We start from the raw sequence: 18,052 nt of genomic DNA on the forward strand, positions 1-18,052 counted from the left end.
GAAAGTTGAACTGACAAGAACTCCAAAAATGAAAGTAGGTCTCACATTAGGAGTAAGATGAAGTATTATGTTATTGATAAAGTGTCATCTGACCTGAATAAGGATTTAGTTTTTTCTGTACCTAAGGTACAGAAAAATGAAGTCCCTGTATTTAACGAAATCTAAACTTTTAGACCTGAGTGATTTTCTTAAAAATACAAGACATTCAGTATTATTATGTATTACATTCTAGCTGTATGCAATTATACCTTAAAGAATGAAACAAACACACAGCTGCAAGAAGTATGACAGGCTACACTAAAGACATAATCTGAAAGAAAATGATGTTAGATAAAAATTAAAACCAAAATGGCTTCCATTTTAAAGGTAAATTACCCTATACTAAAAGTAAACACAGAATGTTCTTAAGATTCCAAGGTTTTCTTCTACATGTTGTACAAATACCAATAAACTTACCAACCAAAGAAAATATCCCAAGATTGTGCAGAGTCATCAGAGATTCCATCCAGGAGAAAGGACAGCAGTTTAAAAATCAAATAACTACATTCACTACATTACGAAGTGAACACAAGGCAAGCTGACAGTATAGCGTGTCTATATATGTGAGCATAAACATTCTTTCTGGAAATACAGGAAACGAAGGAAGCACATCACATAATTCAAGTTATATTGTGATTCTCATGAACTGGTATGTCTTAGACAAACCAGAAGGTAGGATGAAAGCCCTATACCCACCCCTTATATTTGGACACTACTGGCAAAGAGCTGTGTCAAATACTTTTGCATCCTTAGTTCCGTTTAATTTTCCTGGAACTAATCAATCATGCTGCAGAGAGTTAAAATTAGCTAAATTTACAGAAACCAGGCCAAATATTTTGCCCTTCTTCTTTGAAAGGAATACAGTAAGCACCTTAATTCGACAATTATACAAAACCAGTATTTTTGTATCATCACCTAGATTCCACATTGCCATAAGGGATGTGGGACTGTTTATTGTGCTCTTAAGAAACAGTATTTCCTAAATCACACTTAAAATTCTCAGCCTACATGTTCTGAAAACTACATTTTTCTATGTCTACATATTATTCTTACCTCTTCTTCCTTCAAACACATCATTGATTTCTCTCAACAACATAGACATGTCACTCAGTTGAGACTCCCAGGCCTCACAGAACACCTCAAGATTTTCTTTTGCAATCTTGCTAGATGGATGTAATGCCAGTGTTTCCGCAGCAGAAATTATCTGGACAGAGAACAAAGTATTTGCTATTGGAACTCCTAGTACATAGTGTTGCACATGAGTTCACAAATGCCTTCACAGCAAACCACTACATTAAACTGCCAAGTATTACGACTTTGCAGTGTATTCAGCTGACATTTGCAGCTTTGATAACTTTCCTTGAGCATTCTTTTAGCTACTGCCTGATATTAAAGCACAGCTCCTCCTTATAACTCCCTCAACGGTTCAACATTAGGTGTCCAAAAAATTCATACAAGTAATTTTTGTTGATTTATGTTCGACAGAAGTGGCCAGATGAAAGCTAAGCATACCTGTGGGCCAGTGACCTGAAAGGTATCTTCTGCATGTATGCAAGTAATCTCGAGGGGCTCAGTTCCAGAAACATGCCTCAGTAAGCGGCACATCTAAAAATTTTTTATAAATTTAAAGAGGAAAGAATAGGAAAAAGTTATGCTTCCATTAATAATGAAAAAGGGTGAACATGCACAAACACAAAGTTACTGATAATGTTTTCAGAAACTTATGGGTGACTGCACAGCTGGGTGTTTCTCAATGAGCATTTACCATATAAACCAGAGCCAAATCCTGACTTGTAACGTATAGAAAATCATCAGGAGAAACACATCTTAAAAAATAAAGTAACAATTTCACATACGGTACTGAATAAACCTGAAAGTAAGCAGACATCTCCAGAACTTGGAAAAATGGTAGCATAAATGACTTCACCCAAAAAAGGTTTACTCAGCAATTAGCAGCCATGTGGAAAATTCAGGCTTTCATCATCCAGGAAACCGAATTATCTTAGAGCAAATCAGCACCACATTAATTTGGGAAAGAAAATACTTTCTACTTTCACAGTGAGCAAAATGTAATCATCCTTGTTGGTTTTGTGGGGTGTTTTTTGTTGTGGGTGTTTTTTTGCTTGTCTGTGAGAAGTTTTTGTTGTTTTTTGTTTGTTTGTTGGGTGGGGGGTTTTGTTTGGGTTTTTTTCTTTTTTGTGGTTTTGTTTGTTTACAAGATTGAGAGTAAACTTTGGTCTGAGAAGGGACACGAAACTTTTCAGATCAAAAGGAGAATTTGCAAGACAGACATAGCACATATGAAACTAACTGCACCATTCATCAGAAATGCTATAAGGCCTCATACAACACTTTAATCTCATGCTTACACCTGAGAAATACAAAAGAAAAAAAATTAGTGTCTCACACTGTTACACACTGGAATACTAATTAGTCACAGAAAAAGGGGACATTAAAGGCAAAATTAAAAATGCACAGCATTGATTTGCCAGTCTCAGAAGTTCAAGGGTGTTGCTTCTCAGTGCTCATACTTCTGGGATGAATCCTCCAGCCTCATATTTAGCCTAGATATTAGGGAAAAAAATCTTTACAGTAAGGGCAGTGAGACACTGAAACAGGCTGCCCAGGGAGGCAGTGGATGCCCCCTCCCTGGAAGTGTTCAAGGCCAGGTTAGATGAGGCCTTAAGCAATCTGGTCCAGTGGAAGGTGTCCCTGCCAATGATAGGAGAGTTGGAACTAGATGATCTTTAAAGTCTCTTCCAAGCCAAACCAGTCTATAAACCCATGATATCAAAATATTTTTAAATTAATGAGTATCAGATGCCATGCAAGCACAGCTGCTGGCATCACCATGATCCAAAGTGATGTATCATTGAATGTATCCTGCTGGTACAGTTACTTCTGCTTGACTGTCAGGCAAGAGAGCACCAAGGTACATGAGACATCTCCACAGGTGCTCATGAGAACCAGGATCTCTCAGGAGTCTTGGAAGTCCTATTTTTCCACATGTGAATACTACCACACAAAAACATGCAACATTCACACTGCTTTTCACAAATGAGAAAAGATTATCTGTGGCCATCCTGACTGACAAAAACTACACAAGATCTTCTAAACAGTCAACTTCACTTGCATTAAGAAACTTAGCCTTACAACCTTACTTAAAATGTGGGTTTGGATACAGCTGGTGCTAGACACAGGTCACTTGAAATAAAAAGGCTGTTACCTCTACTTGGATCTAGGAATCTATTTTTTTATGAACATACAGAATGAGATGAGATCTAGGAGGATAATTAGGTGCAACTGCATATCCCTTCTGTAACAGCTCATTGCCACAATGACACCCCTGGCTCAGACCCTGCTAAGAACAATACAAACTCCAACAGTATACTAGGAAACTAAACTAAAATAAAAATCACAGGAGTACAGACCAAAGCCTTCCTAAGGAATAAAATAATACAAATCCAGTCATCCATTTTCTAAGTGCCTTACAAAACTAAAGCAGCCAGGAACTCACCTCAACAAGTTGTTCTTTCTGCTCTGATAGCTTGCAAGTATATTCTGCTACAGCTTCAAGGTTTCCTTCTACTCCTGTGATTTTTAATGCTTTGAGGACCATATGATCTGTATGGTATTTTAGCAGATCTGCTGCCAAAGATGTTGCTGCACTGTGGACCTTGAGTAGCATTAGAAAAAAAAAAAACAAGAAATAAACCTTGGAAGGGAAAAAATTCATCCAGCACCAACTCAAAGTTAAGATACAGGTTGACTTTTCTAATAAGCAAAAAATGTTCTGCCATGAAAGCTCATGTACAGCCTGCATAGTATCTGGAACTTTAATTCTTTGGTTGTTATTCAAAGATAAAATCTACTGCACTCCAGTAGCACACCCCACAACCAAATACAGAGAGAAACAAAAGAGCAGCTGATAAAATGAGGACATGAAGTTATCACACTGCTTTCTGATAATGTTACAGCTGGGAAAAAAAATAGGTGCAAGAATCTGTGGGGCATCAAGTTCAGCATCAGCATGACACAATGGCCACTTCTCACAAAGAACAACACATCTGAGATCATAATATAGCAGAAATGAATATATTATAAACACATGCACTTAATTACATATTAGAAATTATTTTTTTTCATAAATTGAATTCTCAGTGACATAAAGAAAAGCCTGAATACAACCAGGTTGAAACACAGCCTTAGACAAGTAAAAATCATCTTTTCTGCAAGGAGACGGAAGCCAGAGGTGGGTCTTGGAGAAGCCTCAAGCACTCTCTACACTTGCAACAAGGAGAAGGTTTCCCTTGAAAAACAGACACACTTTCAGACCCATGGAGCTGTTGAAATTGTGCTGTGAAGGACTCTGCTTGATAGTAGCTATCAGGAACAGCTGCTGCTAGTTCTATTGAGCAGTCCTAGCAGGTTTACCTATGCTAGAACCATTTTAAAACCAGGTAAGAACAAAATAGCAACCTCTTTAGAAACAGCACAGCTTTCTTATGCTCATAAGACTATTATGAGTCTTGTAACATTACACTCACTTTGCTGGACTGCACTGAATATTCAACAAGCTTGGCTGTTCAAGAAGGACAAATCCTTGTGAATGCAGTAAGCTTGCAGCTGTGACACTGACAGGCTTTGACTCTGAGGAGAAGGAATGTTTAGTAGAATTGTATGCTGTGATTTTTATTCCACTGATATCTACCTATTTTTAACTCCTTTCCCCTGGCAGTATTTCTTGTGCAGTCCAGAGCTAAGTTCTTCTGGTTTTGCTTTTTAAGTTTAATGCAAGAAAATTGAATTGCTGCCTCAAAACCCGTCACAATTGTTTTTTAGAGAACAACAAAAAGAAAAAAAATGCCATGACAGTCTGTTATAAAGTGTTTATACAGCTTGCTCATATGCCATTAAAAATTAGTACAAACCACTAATCTCAGAAATGAAGTCAGCTCTGAAGAAAGCATAGCTACAAGGCTGGCAATGTCAGTGCACAAACTGGCAATTCTCATTTCTATAGAGGCTACAAAGAAATTACCTTTTCATTAGACATTCTTTTCATCCTGATCTAAAAAGGAAAGCTACATAATGCTGTCTCTGATCATTAGCAGGAAAATCATCTTAAGAAAGGAAAACATCTTTTGTTTCTTCCATAAACTGACAGAGGTGGGAAAGAACTACTTTTAACAAGGCTGTCCTGTGTTCTCAGTACCCATGTTCTCAAAAACATTTTAATTAGAATCACAATACTTAAATTTCATCAGTAGAGATCCTGGCTGCTGACTGATATGCTGCAGCACACAAAGTCATAGAATTGTTAGGGTTGGAAGGGACCTCAAGGATCATCCAGTTCCAACCCCCCTGCCATGGGCAGGGACACCTCACACTAGATCAGGTTGCTCAGAGCCACATCCAGCCTGGCCTTAAAAACCTCCAGGGATGAGGCTTCTACCACCTCCCTGGACAACCTGTTCCAGTGTCTCACCACCCTCATGGTGAAGAGCTTCTTCCTAACATCCAATCTGAATCTATCCACTCCTTGTTTTGCTCCATTCCCCCTAGTCCTATCACTACCTGACATCCTAAAAAAAAATCCCTCAACAGTTTTCTTGTATGCCCCCTTCAGACACTGGAAGGCCATCATAAGGTCTCCTCGGAGCCTTCTCCTCTCCTGACTGAATAGCCCCAACTGTCTCAGTCTGTCTCCACAGGTCAGACCAGTCCTCCTCAGCCATGTACAAAACCACAGCTACTCAGGGATCAACCCAATTACTGCATAAAGAACAAGTAAAATGACATAAGACTCTAATTCTGTGAGTAGCATGAATGCTGTGGATTTTAAAAAGGCTCTTAGTAAGAAAGCTTTCCTACAGGTCTCAAACACAAGTGATACAGAACATAGGATTTTTTAGTTTAGAAATCCACGCCCACTCAATTTCCTCCACAATTTCTAAACCAACTTGCTGTGTTTTCACCTGCATTGTTTGCAAGATGCAGCTACATCACAGGGCACAGGTAACACACTATTTTGTATTTTCCACCACCTCTGTTAGCTGGTTTACAGAAGGTAATTATCTATTATTGTCACCTGACAAAAATCTTTCAGCGTGGTAAACGCGTAGTCATTGTTGCAGGACACTTTTAGAAACAGAAACATGTGGGTAGGACAATATGCTAAAACCTAACTTCATGGAGCTGCAAGAAAATACAAGATATTAATTATTTCTTCCATGAACTCTACTCCAGCTATCTTTAGCTTTATGAGGTATGCAGTTACACAGTCACATACTATTTGGCCCAGAAACCCTTCCTTTCCTCATCATTCAGCACATGGGAATGACATTACTCGAAAAGGATGATCTTGGGGGTTTGAAGTAGATGTTAAGGTCCCTTCCAAGCCAAGCTTTATGATCTTACAGTTAAGGAGCTGAATGTCACTCCAGGAAAGCTCCAATACTGACTTCCTGTAAAATGATGACCAAAACAAAACAAAACAAAAAAAAACCCCAAACTATTAAAGTCTACAGAATATGTAGCTTCCATTTTCTGGGAGACCAACACACTACCTCACAGCAGAAGTACAAAGCGGTTAACTGCAACTGAAACAGATCCAAAGCACTGTTCAAACCTTGAGGAAAGCTGCAGGAGTTATAACCCAGAAGATGAAATTTCTCATGTTGCCTCCATTAAAAAATATCCAGCCTGATTTTTTGAGCAATTCAGGTTTTCCAGTTACAGCAGCTGAGACCTAAGTCTAAGCACACCATACTTCCCTAACGTCTTTGCACTGTAGCCTAGTACTGAAACCCTCACTGTACTTAGTCTTCTTCATCTGTTTAAAGGAACAGTAACATTAAGCAGTTGAAAAGATATCTGAATGCTTTGCAAGTATTTTGGAAGCTGCCAGAAACCTATAATCCTGGTTTGGGCTCAAATCTGTGGGACAGACAAGGCAGCAATATTATCCATTAATGGGGACCTTGACCAGCAAGCGCAGTTCATGCCATGCACCAAGTAAGGCTGCTATCTTGTATGTCTATGTATCTTGTGTCTGAGATGATACCCAGCATGCTTGCATTTAGGGATGATTTACAACAGGCACATGCACAGCTGCCAACTGCCTAGAAAAGCATCTGAGTGTATATATAAGGCAGTCATAACACCATCCTATTACAGAAATCAATAGAACAAGTTAGCTGCAAAGAACAGTTGTAATTAAAAACACACTACAATAAAAAGTATTTTAAAAAGTGATACGTGCATCCCCCAGGAAAAAAATTGCCCTGTAGATTTAAAGCAATGATTACATACATAGTATTTATTCTCAAACACTTCTCTTTTTTTTTCCTTCTTTATTGTTGTCCAAGTTAGCAAAAAAACTGAGAATCCAACAGATTTCTAGTAAGTTCAAAGTTAGAACACAGAGGATGACTGCATACTAACTCCCTGATGTAATTCTGATTTAACTACTCTTGTCTATAAATAGCTAACAGTCTTTTTGGGTACAGGATCTTATTTTAAAAGTTCACATATAACAAGTAAGGAATTCAAGCTTTCATTCCATTTTTGTTTGTTTAAATTACACTTACCTCTCTTTTAAGTTCATTCATGCACTGGCATGTTTTTAAAATGGCTACTTCCAAGTCTTCCATGACATCCTTTGTCTTCTGGTTTTGCTACAAGCCAAAGAAAGCAACCAACAAAACATTACACAAAAACCTCAGCAAATTCCACCTTCACATGTCATTACTTCAAGTTACTTTATAAGGTAGCCCTTTTTTTCTAGATTTAATGTTTATTTGCACATCTTGTGTATTCTACTTGAAAAATTCTTCTATAGAAACATTTTTTTCATTCAGGAAAAGAGTTTAAGCTTTACAACTTACAAAAATCTTCTGTCTAAACATATTACAGTAGAGCAATAGTTTAAGACATTTTAAAATCATTCTTTTAAAAATAGAAACACCTTTTTTTTTTTTTTAAAGTGGTACCTAAAATGTTATAGAGAATGTTCTATATTGAATTACAAAAAAAGTTACTTAAATCATCTTGGCCAGACTTTAGATCATTGTCTAATTTGAGTACAGCACCCAGAAACTTTTTGCTGAGGTAGCTTCAAGACAGAGCTCTCACTTCTGCAGATAGCACCTATCTAAGGCACAATCCAAATGTCAGGAGATGTACATTGGGAAACGAGTTAAGAAACAGTGATTTTGTGTTATTCTCTGAACTACAGTGGAAAGAATTGTCCTAGGTGGGACTATTAACATGGTCATAGCCACACACACACACACACACACACAAAATTAGCCTCTCAGTCTAAATTAACATAAATGTACAGGTAGGTACAGACATGCATATCCTCCATTTTATTCAAAGGAAAAAAAACCCACACTCAAGTCAATATGGTCATTTTCTCAGGTGTTCTTTTCTGTTCTGTCTCAAAGCTAACTGTCCCTCAAATTTAATGCTTTCCTTTAACCAAATAGCCAAAAGTGTAAAATCACAATATCACTTTTAACACTAAGAATGCTTTGCACTCAACTAGTGTGTCATTTTTATTTCTCTTTACTTATTTAATATGCACGTTTCTGCTCCTTCCATGTGCATTTTTTTCCTTTATTCAAACAAATGAAGGAATTGTCTAGCCAAAAGAAGGTTACAGGAAAACGTAGAACAGGACAGCAGTTTGTGATTTTATGATCAGACACATGAAGGATTTCAGAAACACTTAAAATTCAATTCACAGCACTAGATTAGAATAACAGAATCATAGAATGGTTCATGCTGGTAGGTCTCTCCAAAGGTCATCTAGTCCAACTCCCCTGCAGTGAGCAGAGGCATCGTCAACTAAATCAGGTTGCTCAGAGCTTTCTCAAGCCTGACCTTCAATATCTCCAGGGATGGACCTTGACTCCCTCCCTGGGAAACCTGTTCCAGTGTTCCACCACCCTCATGGTAAAGAGCTTGTTCTTGACATCCAGTCTAAATCTCTTCTTTTCTAATTTAAAACGATTGCCCCTCATCCTATCACTGCAGGCCTTTGCAAACAGTCCCTCTGCAGCCTTCTTGTAGGCCCCCTTCGAGTACTGGAAGGCTGCTATTAGGTCTCCCTGGAGCCTTCTCCAGGCTGAACAACCCCAGCTCCCTCAGCCTGTCCTTGTAGCCAAGGTGTTCCAACCCCCTGCTCATCTTCGTGGCCCTCCTCTGGATCCATTCCATTAGGTCCATGTCCTTCCTGTGTTGAGGGCTCCAGAGCTGGATGCAGCACTCCAGGTAAGGTCTCACCAGAGGAGGCTGGGTTCTTTATTGATGAAAAGACTTAATGCATAAGCACACATGTGCACACCCAAGCATTTTCGCAGATCATATATATGCAGAGGCTCTCATTTCTATCACTGGAAATATAGCATGTTACTTATTTAGAGGAAATCATTTTCTCCAAGTAACAGAGGCTAGGAATACACAAGTGTACTTGTTTTGCCTGGGACAGAATTAATTTTCTTCATAGTATCTGGCATGGTGTTGGTTTGAATTTGTGATAAAGACAGTGTTGATAACACAGTGCTTACATAGCTGCCTACCAGAGCTAACCACAACACCAAGCTAAACACAGTTTTAGTTCCTAATAGTTATGAAACTCTATGCAACTGATTATTCTAGCTGTGTCTTCTTAGCAATAGCAACAGTCTATATTATCAGTGAGATTTATAAGCTCTTCAAACTGCACTACTGCATCAAGAATATCTGGCTGCAGCATCTGCTTCAAAGAGGAGAAAAATGCTTTAAGTAATACACTGAGTTAAGTACCCTGTATTAGTACACATCTGCCATATTTCAGAGTGTTGGTAAGATTTTGTGCTATACATTTCCCCAGGAACGAGACCCAAAGCAAGTCAGTATCAGAAAGATAAATTGCCTTTTCCATCTCTGCTTTTCCTCCCCCTTTTGCATGTTATCTTCTCTCATCTGCAACAAACAAGAGAAATGGCCGAGGGAGGTTTAACCTGCTTCTTCTCCAAAAAGGAAAACTTACCATAATTTACGTCTCATAAAAAGGACAAACAAATATTTCAACTCTTAATGTAAGAATAAAAAAAAAAATCCAATTTTTTTTAGAGTATTTCCCTTTTCAATAGTTAGTGTTTTCAATATTCTGTTGAATATAAGAAACAGTGTGGTCACTGCTAGAAGATCAAGACAGCTGGTCTCTGAACTACTCAAGAGACTTGTTTAAGACTGTGTGATACTTCCATTCACCTTCTTATTTCCACTTACAGCTTCACTAAAACTTCTTTACCACTACGAGCAGCCCAACTTAGCCATCAAAGAATCAATGAAGCAATAACAATGGGGCAGGGGAAGGACAGAACATACTGAAGCTGCAGGAGCACAGGACAAACTATGGCTTCCTTATTCAGATCTCACTGTGAGGAATACACACAGATCTCTCTTCCTAGACCAGAAGAAACACTGCAGTAAAAATTTCTTTCCAAAATAGAGGCAAAAAGATTTACTTTGCTAAAAAGCTCTTACAGCTTGCATCCACACTGAAACCAGCTGCTCTAGTTCCATTTTAGCCTGTTTAGACAGCTCCAAAATGTGTTCTCTGTGCTCATGACTGGTATAGGCAGAGTCCGTGAAGTCTTCTGTGTGTTCCAGGATAACTTCCAGCATTGTTGAAAGGTTCTCTTTTGACAGAAAATAAAGATTCTCACGAAGACCCTCCACCTTATTCTGAAAAAGAAGATAAATCAGTTCCTTAAGAATGAATGTAGTTATGCAGTTTTGATGCAAATGCAGAAACAGACCACATCATTTGACATTATTTTTCTCCTTGGTGCTTTTTTTTTAATTATCCACTTCATTTCAAATATCTCAACAATCTGCTTGTATCCAAGACCTCCAGTTTAGGTTTTGGGATTTGTTTTTGTTTGTTTATTATGGTTTTGGTTTTTTACACGAAGTGACACCACCTATCTACACGTAGTACTGGCCACCTATCAGAAGTAACAGCAAATACATTACTGTTCTACTGCTGACAATAAAAAGTTTTGAAAGTTCAGTAACTTTCAGAAATTGTGTGTTCTGTTCAGATTTCCACATCCATATCGTCTGAATATTTCTCTAAAAATTAACATCTAGCAAATTAAATATTTTAAGGCACTTTGTAAAAATTTTGCCTGAATTCCAAGGGGAGAAGTAAATAAATAAATTATATATAAAAAAAAATATCAAAAAGTGACAAGACTCCAAAGAAATAAGACGTGGCTGTTCATTAACTGTTCTCAAACAAGCATGCCATTTAGAAAAGCCTTTATCAGGAAAAATTAACTGAGCTACAAGATACGATTTCAGTTTGTAACACTGCCTTGGAATGGCAGTTTGCTCTTTTAACTTTTTGGATGAGTCTTTTTGTATGTATTTTTACAAATACTACCAATTACAAAGCAAACATTCTTCGACTACAACTATTTTAATGAGGTTCTCATCTGTATCCTGATATTTATGTTTATTCAATGTTAAGGCACTACCTCAAAACTTCTGAATGCGTTCTGATTCAGGAGGTTATTTAAGTTAACGCTGCTGATAAGATCTGTCCCCACCATTTACAATTTAAAATAAGTAAGTAAGGAAATAAATAGTCTTTTTACTAATTCTAGTTTTGAGATATTTTACTAGGCAGTAGAGAACAATACTATTTCTATTTTTACCTTGAATTCTTTGATTCCAGAATATATGCTGATGGGGGCCATTTCATTGTCTCCATTTGGTCTAGAGTCAGTTACGATTTCTATTACTTGTTCCAAAGCTAATCGCATCCGATGAAACACTCCATCTTTGTTTAAACGAGCTGATTCACAGTCTGGATGCCTCAGACAAGTCTTTTTAAGGAAAGCAAAGTAAGTATTATGAAAGAGCACATGTGAATGCCAGGGTACATCTAAAGAGTATGTTACCACATGATAAATAATTTTTGTTGGACTGCTGTTGTATGAAGTAGAATTCACTGTCACTCAGAACATAATGATTCTCCTCTGCTCATTCTTTACTGTTACACCCTTCTTCATCATGAGGTTTGAGGTGGTGCTAAGAAAGAAGAGACAGCTGTCCTGCTAGATGCCATACTCTGTGATTTATCCAGGTTATGTAACGGTGTGCACGCTCACCTTTGAAGCAGTTAGGAGCATCATGGTGCACTTCTCAAGAACAGCCCTAGATGCTGCCATTCTAGCTTTTTTCTTCTCATCCTTCAAGTCCTAAATATCAAAAGAAAAAAATGACCTGAATATCACACAGTATGCAAAATGTCAACTGTCTGTGGGACTGGAAAAAGGAAATTCTCATCGGATGGATGGGTTGCAAAGAAACTTCTTTATGTCTGACAATTGCTATTTTCAATGTAACTCATGATCTGGAACTTGCCTTTCAGACAGATTTTAATTTATGCATTTATTCTTGGCTCGATTCAATTCAGATTTCAAAGCAGGAAGATCTCAGAGATAGAATGTGTTATGTAAACTGTCACTAATCTTGCTATCATTATCACACAGCATTATTCATAAAACAGAAAAATGAGAGGGAGAGAATAGCTAACTAAAAGGATTTTCTAAAATGGGGGGAAGAAGTAAAGCAGAAACAAAGAACAGCAGCTTTTCTTTGTACATGCAGTGAAGGAAATGTAAAATAAATCTTTTTTCTACTTGAGTGTTTTATTTATTTCATACCAGTAAAAAAGCTTTAACAAGCTAAAAAAGTAATTCCTCTGTAGAACATACAGGAACTTCTCAAGAATTCTCCAGGGGGAGGAACACAACTGAACTATGCCCCAGAAAATTTTATCAAAGCGAAGAATTTAGTCCAAATTGGGATGGGGGTGGAAGGGAGGGAATCAAGCAAGACACGAATCCCTCAACATGTAGGAAGGTCTAACTGAAGAAAGAGCTTACAAAGCCACAACTGAGATCATAATGCTCACAAAGAGAGCTGAGTGCTATTTAGTGTTAAATAGGCAACTGAATGCAACCAGGTGAAAAGAAGAAGTTTACAGGACAGAATTAATCCTACTTTACCCTAGATTAGCAAACTGACCCCTGGATAAGCCACAGCAGCAGCCTGTTTTGACATTTTTATTAAAATCTTATTGTGCAACTACAGAAAATCTTTAAGATCAAAATCAGCACATTTTAAAAAGAAAACCAGCTCATTTCTGAAGTTCTGGCATTATGTTCTGATAAATCTGGCCACACTAAAGAGTCTATGGCATACTTATTATAATCACACTGAGGAAAAATACTTCGAAGGATGTGCCCTCCCAGTAGAACTAGCAATGCTACATAGCTGTCCGCACACTGTGAGTACATCAAAAATGTCCTGACACAACTTAAAAAGTAGTAATGAAACACTCTTTCTGAAACAGTCAAGTAGATATAGGGGACAGAGACAAAGATCAGTTAACACTGAAAACCAAAAAGAGCTGAAAAGAATTAATCACTTACTAGTAAAGCACCTTTCTTTTTCCATAGAACAACTGCTATGCATATTTCAGGGTAAAATAAAGAGAGTTCACTTCCCAGTAAGTATTTCTTTTAATTGTATAATGAGCATGTACTTCACAGACTTGGAATACATCAACTGCAAAAAGGGGATGCATGAGGTTGGCCAATTGTTTATACAAACTGAACTCTGAATTTTGCTGGAGATCACAGATTCTGTCTATCTCTATCAGGCCCTGGTTCAGCTCTGAATGGAGGTTTTAATTGCTAAGAGGAAGCAACTAGAGCTCACAGCAGAAGTACTAAGCCTCAGCAAACCTTTTATTTACACCTAAGTAGGAGCTGAAAGCTTCCTAAATGAATGAAAGGCTAAGAACAAGTAGCTGCATGCAAGAAGTAAAAAATCATTACCCTAACATAAGAAGGTTTTAACCTAAACCTAGCAAATTATTCCAGAACACATAAATAAGCTTTATTAGGATCTAAAGATTTCATGCTTGGAGTTTTCCAAAATAATTACTCTGCTTTTAAATCCCTTCACTATGTGCAAACATCCAATACTTCTGTCACATGGACAAGTAACAACAGACAAATTCTCTATCAAAGTAATAAGCTAGAAAGTCAGAACCAAAAGATTGCAAAGCAATAAGCTAGAAAGTCAGAACCAAAAGATTGCAAAGCAATAGGTTAGTTAAGTCAGAACCAAAAGATTGCAAAGCAATAGGCTAGTAAGGCAGAACCAAAAGATCGCAAAGCAATAAGCTAGAAAGTCAGAACCAAAAGATTGCAAAGCAATAGGTTAGTTAAGTCAGAACCAAAAGATTGCAAAGCAATAAGCTAGAAAGTCAGAACCAAAAGACTGCAAAGCAATAGGTTAGTAAGTCAGAACCAAAAGATTGCAAAGCAATAAGCTAGAAAGTCAGAACCAAAAGATTGCAAAGCAATAGGCTAGTAAGTCAGAACCAAAAGATTGCAGAGCAATAAGCTAGAAAGTCAGAACCAAAAGACTGCAAAGCAATAGGTTAGTAAGTAAGAACCAAAAGATTGCAAAGCAATAAGCTAGAAAGTCAGAACCAAAAGATTGCAAAGCAATAGGCTAGTAAGGCAGAACCAAAAGATTGCAAAGCAATAGGCTAGTAAGGCAGAACCAAAAGATTGCAAAGCAATAAGCTAGAAAGTCAGAACCAAAAGATGCAGAGCAATAAGCAGAAAGCAACCAAAGATTGCAAAGCAATAGGCTAGTAAGTCAGAACCAAAAGATTGCAAAGCAATAGGCTAGTAAATCAGAACCAAAAGATTGCAAAGCAATAGGCTAGTAAGGCAGAACCAAAAGATTGCAAAGCAATAAGCTAGAAAGTCAGAACCAAAAGATTGCAGAGCAATAAGCTAGAAAGTCAGAACCAAAAGATTGCAAAGCAATAGGCTAGTAAGTCAGAACCAAAAGATTGCAAAGCAATAGGCTAGTAAGTCAGAACCAAAAGATTGCAAAGCAATAAGCTAGAAAGTCAGAACCAAAAGATTGCAAAGCAATAAGCTAGAAAGTCAGAACCAAAAGATTGCAAAGCAATAGATTAGTAAGTCAGAACCAAAAGACTGCAAAGCAATAAGCTAGAAAGTCAGAACCAAAAGATTGCAAAGCAATAAGCTAGAAAGTCAGAACCAAAAATTGCAAAGCAATAGGTTAGTTAAGGCAGAACCAAAAGATTGCAAAGCAATAAGCTAGAAAGTCAGAACCAAAAGATTGCAAAGCAATAAGAAAGTCAGAACCAAAAGATTGCAAAGCAATAAGCTAGAAAGTCAGAACCAAAAGATTGCAAAGCAATAGATTAGTAAGTCAGAACCAAAAGACTGCAAAGCAATAAGCTAGAAAGTCAGAACCAAAAGACTGCAAAGCAATAAGATAGAAAGTCAGAACCAAAAGATTGTAACTGAACCTAAAGGACACGCCAAATAGCATGCACCCAGTCTTCTGGAAGATACACAGATCAAACAATGCAGTGATGGTTCTCAGGCTGAACTTTGACGTCCAAAGACGTCCTTTGAGTGGAGCAAGGATAAGCTAGGTTTCAGAGACAGGACATCAGCAATTGTTTTATTTTGTAATGGTTAATCATCCCAGAAGAACCCAAATCTACCAGGTGAAAATGTTACCTTACAAGACCTGTCACAGCTGGGGTATTTTGATACTCACGTTTTGCCGATCTCCAGTTAAATGGGCAAACTCGACCATTTCATTTCCAAACTGGCTGAATATTTGTACAAACTCCTGGAAACTACTGACTTTTTCTAGTTGTTCCATTGTTGCAAGAACCTGCAAGACACGGGAAAATACCGTAAATTATCAGGATGCTAAACAGAAAACATTCTTACTGAACTATTTTTATTTGCAGACACTTCTAAATCATGTTGTTTAAAATGTTTATATTTCATCACTCTCTGAGCACTAATATGTCAACAGCTGGAAAGCAAATCTAAACTAATAATCATGCTTTATTCAGAATTAATAATTTGTTGTCAACCCTCAAAAAAAAAAGTTTCCTCACTCTTTCCAGTATTATGGAAAATGAGTAACAGTATTACAGGATTCAGTGTCCAGATTTACAAAAAATACTCTTGACATAGTAAATTTAAAACCATAATTACTGGAAATTAAGACACAGATTATATCCCTTCTATTGTAACTCTCCATTTCAAAATTGAATTTCAGATGCATAACTTTCTAAAGTGTAAAACCAGATTCAGAGTCAGGCAGGTGTTACAATCGCTGTGTGCATTCCACAAAAGAAAACAATTAGAAATGAGTTAACATGCAGAGTCCTGCATCTGAGGAGGAATAATAAACGACAGCAGTACAGGTTGGGAGGTGATCTGCTGGAGAGCAGCCCCGTGGTGAGGGACCTGGGAGTCCTGGTGGGTAACAAGTTATCCATGGGACAGCAACGCTCTTCTTGTCCTTGTGGCCAAGAAGGCCACTGGGATCCTGGGGTGTATTAAGAAGAGCGTGTCCAGCAGATCGAGGGAGGTTCTCCTCCCCCTCTACTCTGCCCTGGTGAGACCTCATCTTGAGTACTGCATTCAGTTTTGGGCTCCCCAGTTTAGGAGGGACAGGGACCTGCTGGAGAAGGTCCAGTGGAGGGCTGTGAGTTGATTAGGGGACTGGAGCACTGCCTGATGAGGAGAGGCTGACGGACCTGGGGCTTTTTAGTCCGGAAAAGAGAAGACTTAGAAGGGATTTAATAAATGTTTATAAATATCTGAGGGCTGGGTGTCAGGAGGGAGGGGACAGGCTCTGCTCACTTGCTCCCTGTGAGAGGACAAGGAGCAATGGATGTAAGCTGCAGCACAGGAGGCTCCACCTCAACACAAGGGGGAACTTCTTTACTGTAAGGGTCACAGAGCACTGGAACAGGGTCCCCAGAGAGGTTGTGGAGTCTCCCTCTCTGGAGACTTTCAAAGTCTGTCTGGATGCGTTCCTCTGTGACCTGAGCTAGACTGTATGCTCTGGCATACTCCTGCTCTGGCAGGGGGGTTGGACTTGATGATCTCTTTGGATCACTTCCAACCCCTGACATCCTGTGATCCTGTAATATATACTTTTATACCTTCCATAAAAACTCCATGAAGATTTTTATTAGCTCTACACAAAACAAAGAATGAAATTAATCTAAGCTGTACCAAGCTTTTAAGATACATAAAAGCATGTGAAATCTGCATTTTTTATAATACTCAGCAAAAATCATCATATGGCTTATAAATTTCTGACACTATCCTGCTGGAGTCACTACAATATGATTTGTATTATTATTTTATATTATATATATTTATTTTATAATTATTATAATATTATGAGTTTTCAGGTTAGAATTATAGTTGCTAATCCCAAAATGATCACAGTCAACATAGATTTTTATTGTTCTTCAGATTGGAGAGAAGATACGTGAAAATTTAACAAACTGCACTTGAAAGAAAAAGCTTCCAACTTATTTTTCCTTTCCTATGCTAAAAGTATCTTTTCCTCCAGTCTACCTACCTGATTATGTCAAACTACCCCTTCTCTGCAACCCACACAAACCTTCCCAGAAGCACCCGCTCTTTTGTAATAGAGCAGCTGCTCCATCTCACTTATAATCCACATAAAGCAAACGTCCCACTAAATCCTGTGAGTACTGTGCAACTGCCTGCTTTATCAGTGCCTGAGTATCTTATGTTATGCAGTCAGTTCCAGAAAGGCTGTGGATAAAAAGGAACTTCCCTGACTCAGGTGCTGAGGCATAAGCAAGGCTGGGGTATAAAGGACTTGGAAGGAAGCCGCACAGAGATGAAGATGTGAAAACAGCAGTGCGAATAGAAAATGCAGAGAACCACAGGACTTGAAAAATAAAGATGCAGAAAACTGAATGTGGAGAAAGGAGAAGACATAAGTTAAAGTCTTTCTTTTCCAAGATTCCAACTTTCTCTTCCAAGAATGAACAAAAGAAAAGCAGTAATTATGATCAATCATTCTTGGTTTAAGC

At 38.0% G+C, this 18,052-nt stretch overlaps 1 protein-coding gene across 1 annotated transcript in view; it reads right to left on the reverse strand.

Moving 5' to 3' along the window:
- CTNNAL1 (catenin alpha like 1) overlaps positions 1-18,052 on the reverse strand; it is a 57,059-nt gene that overhangs the window by 13,212 nt on the left and 25,795 nt on the right. Inside the window, exons 4-11 of the mRNA XM_054381807.1 lie at positions 15,730-15,849; positions 12,213-12,302; positions 11,757-11,927; positions 10,579-10,779; positions 7,632-7,718; positions 3,557-3,715; positions 1,552-1,644; positions 1,093-1,243 (exon numbers count right to left, since the gene is read on the reverse strand). Of these exons, the coding sequence (XP_054237782.1) occupies positions 1,093-1,243; positions 1,552-1,644; positions 3,557-3,715; positions 7,632-7,718; positions 10,579-10,779; positions 11,757-11,927; positions 12,213-12,302; positions 15,730-15,849 (1,072 nt within the window). The remainder of the gene's footprint in view (positions 1-1,092; positions 1,244-1,551; positions 1,645-3,556; positions 3,716-7,631; positions 7,719-10,578; positions 10,780-11,756; positions 11,928-12,212; positions 12,303-15,729; positions 15,850-18,052) is intronic.

Source organism: Indicator indicator, chromosome 6 (genome assembly GCF_027791375.1).
Source record: "Indicator indicator isolate 239-I01 chromosome 6, UM_Iind_1.1, whole genome shotgun sequence".
Taxonomy (NCBI): domain Eukaryota; kingdom Metazoa; phylum Chordata; class Aves; order Piciformes; family Indicatoridae; genus Indicator; species Indicator indicator.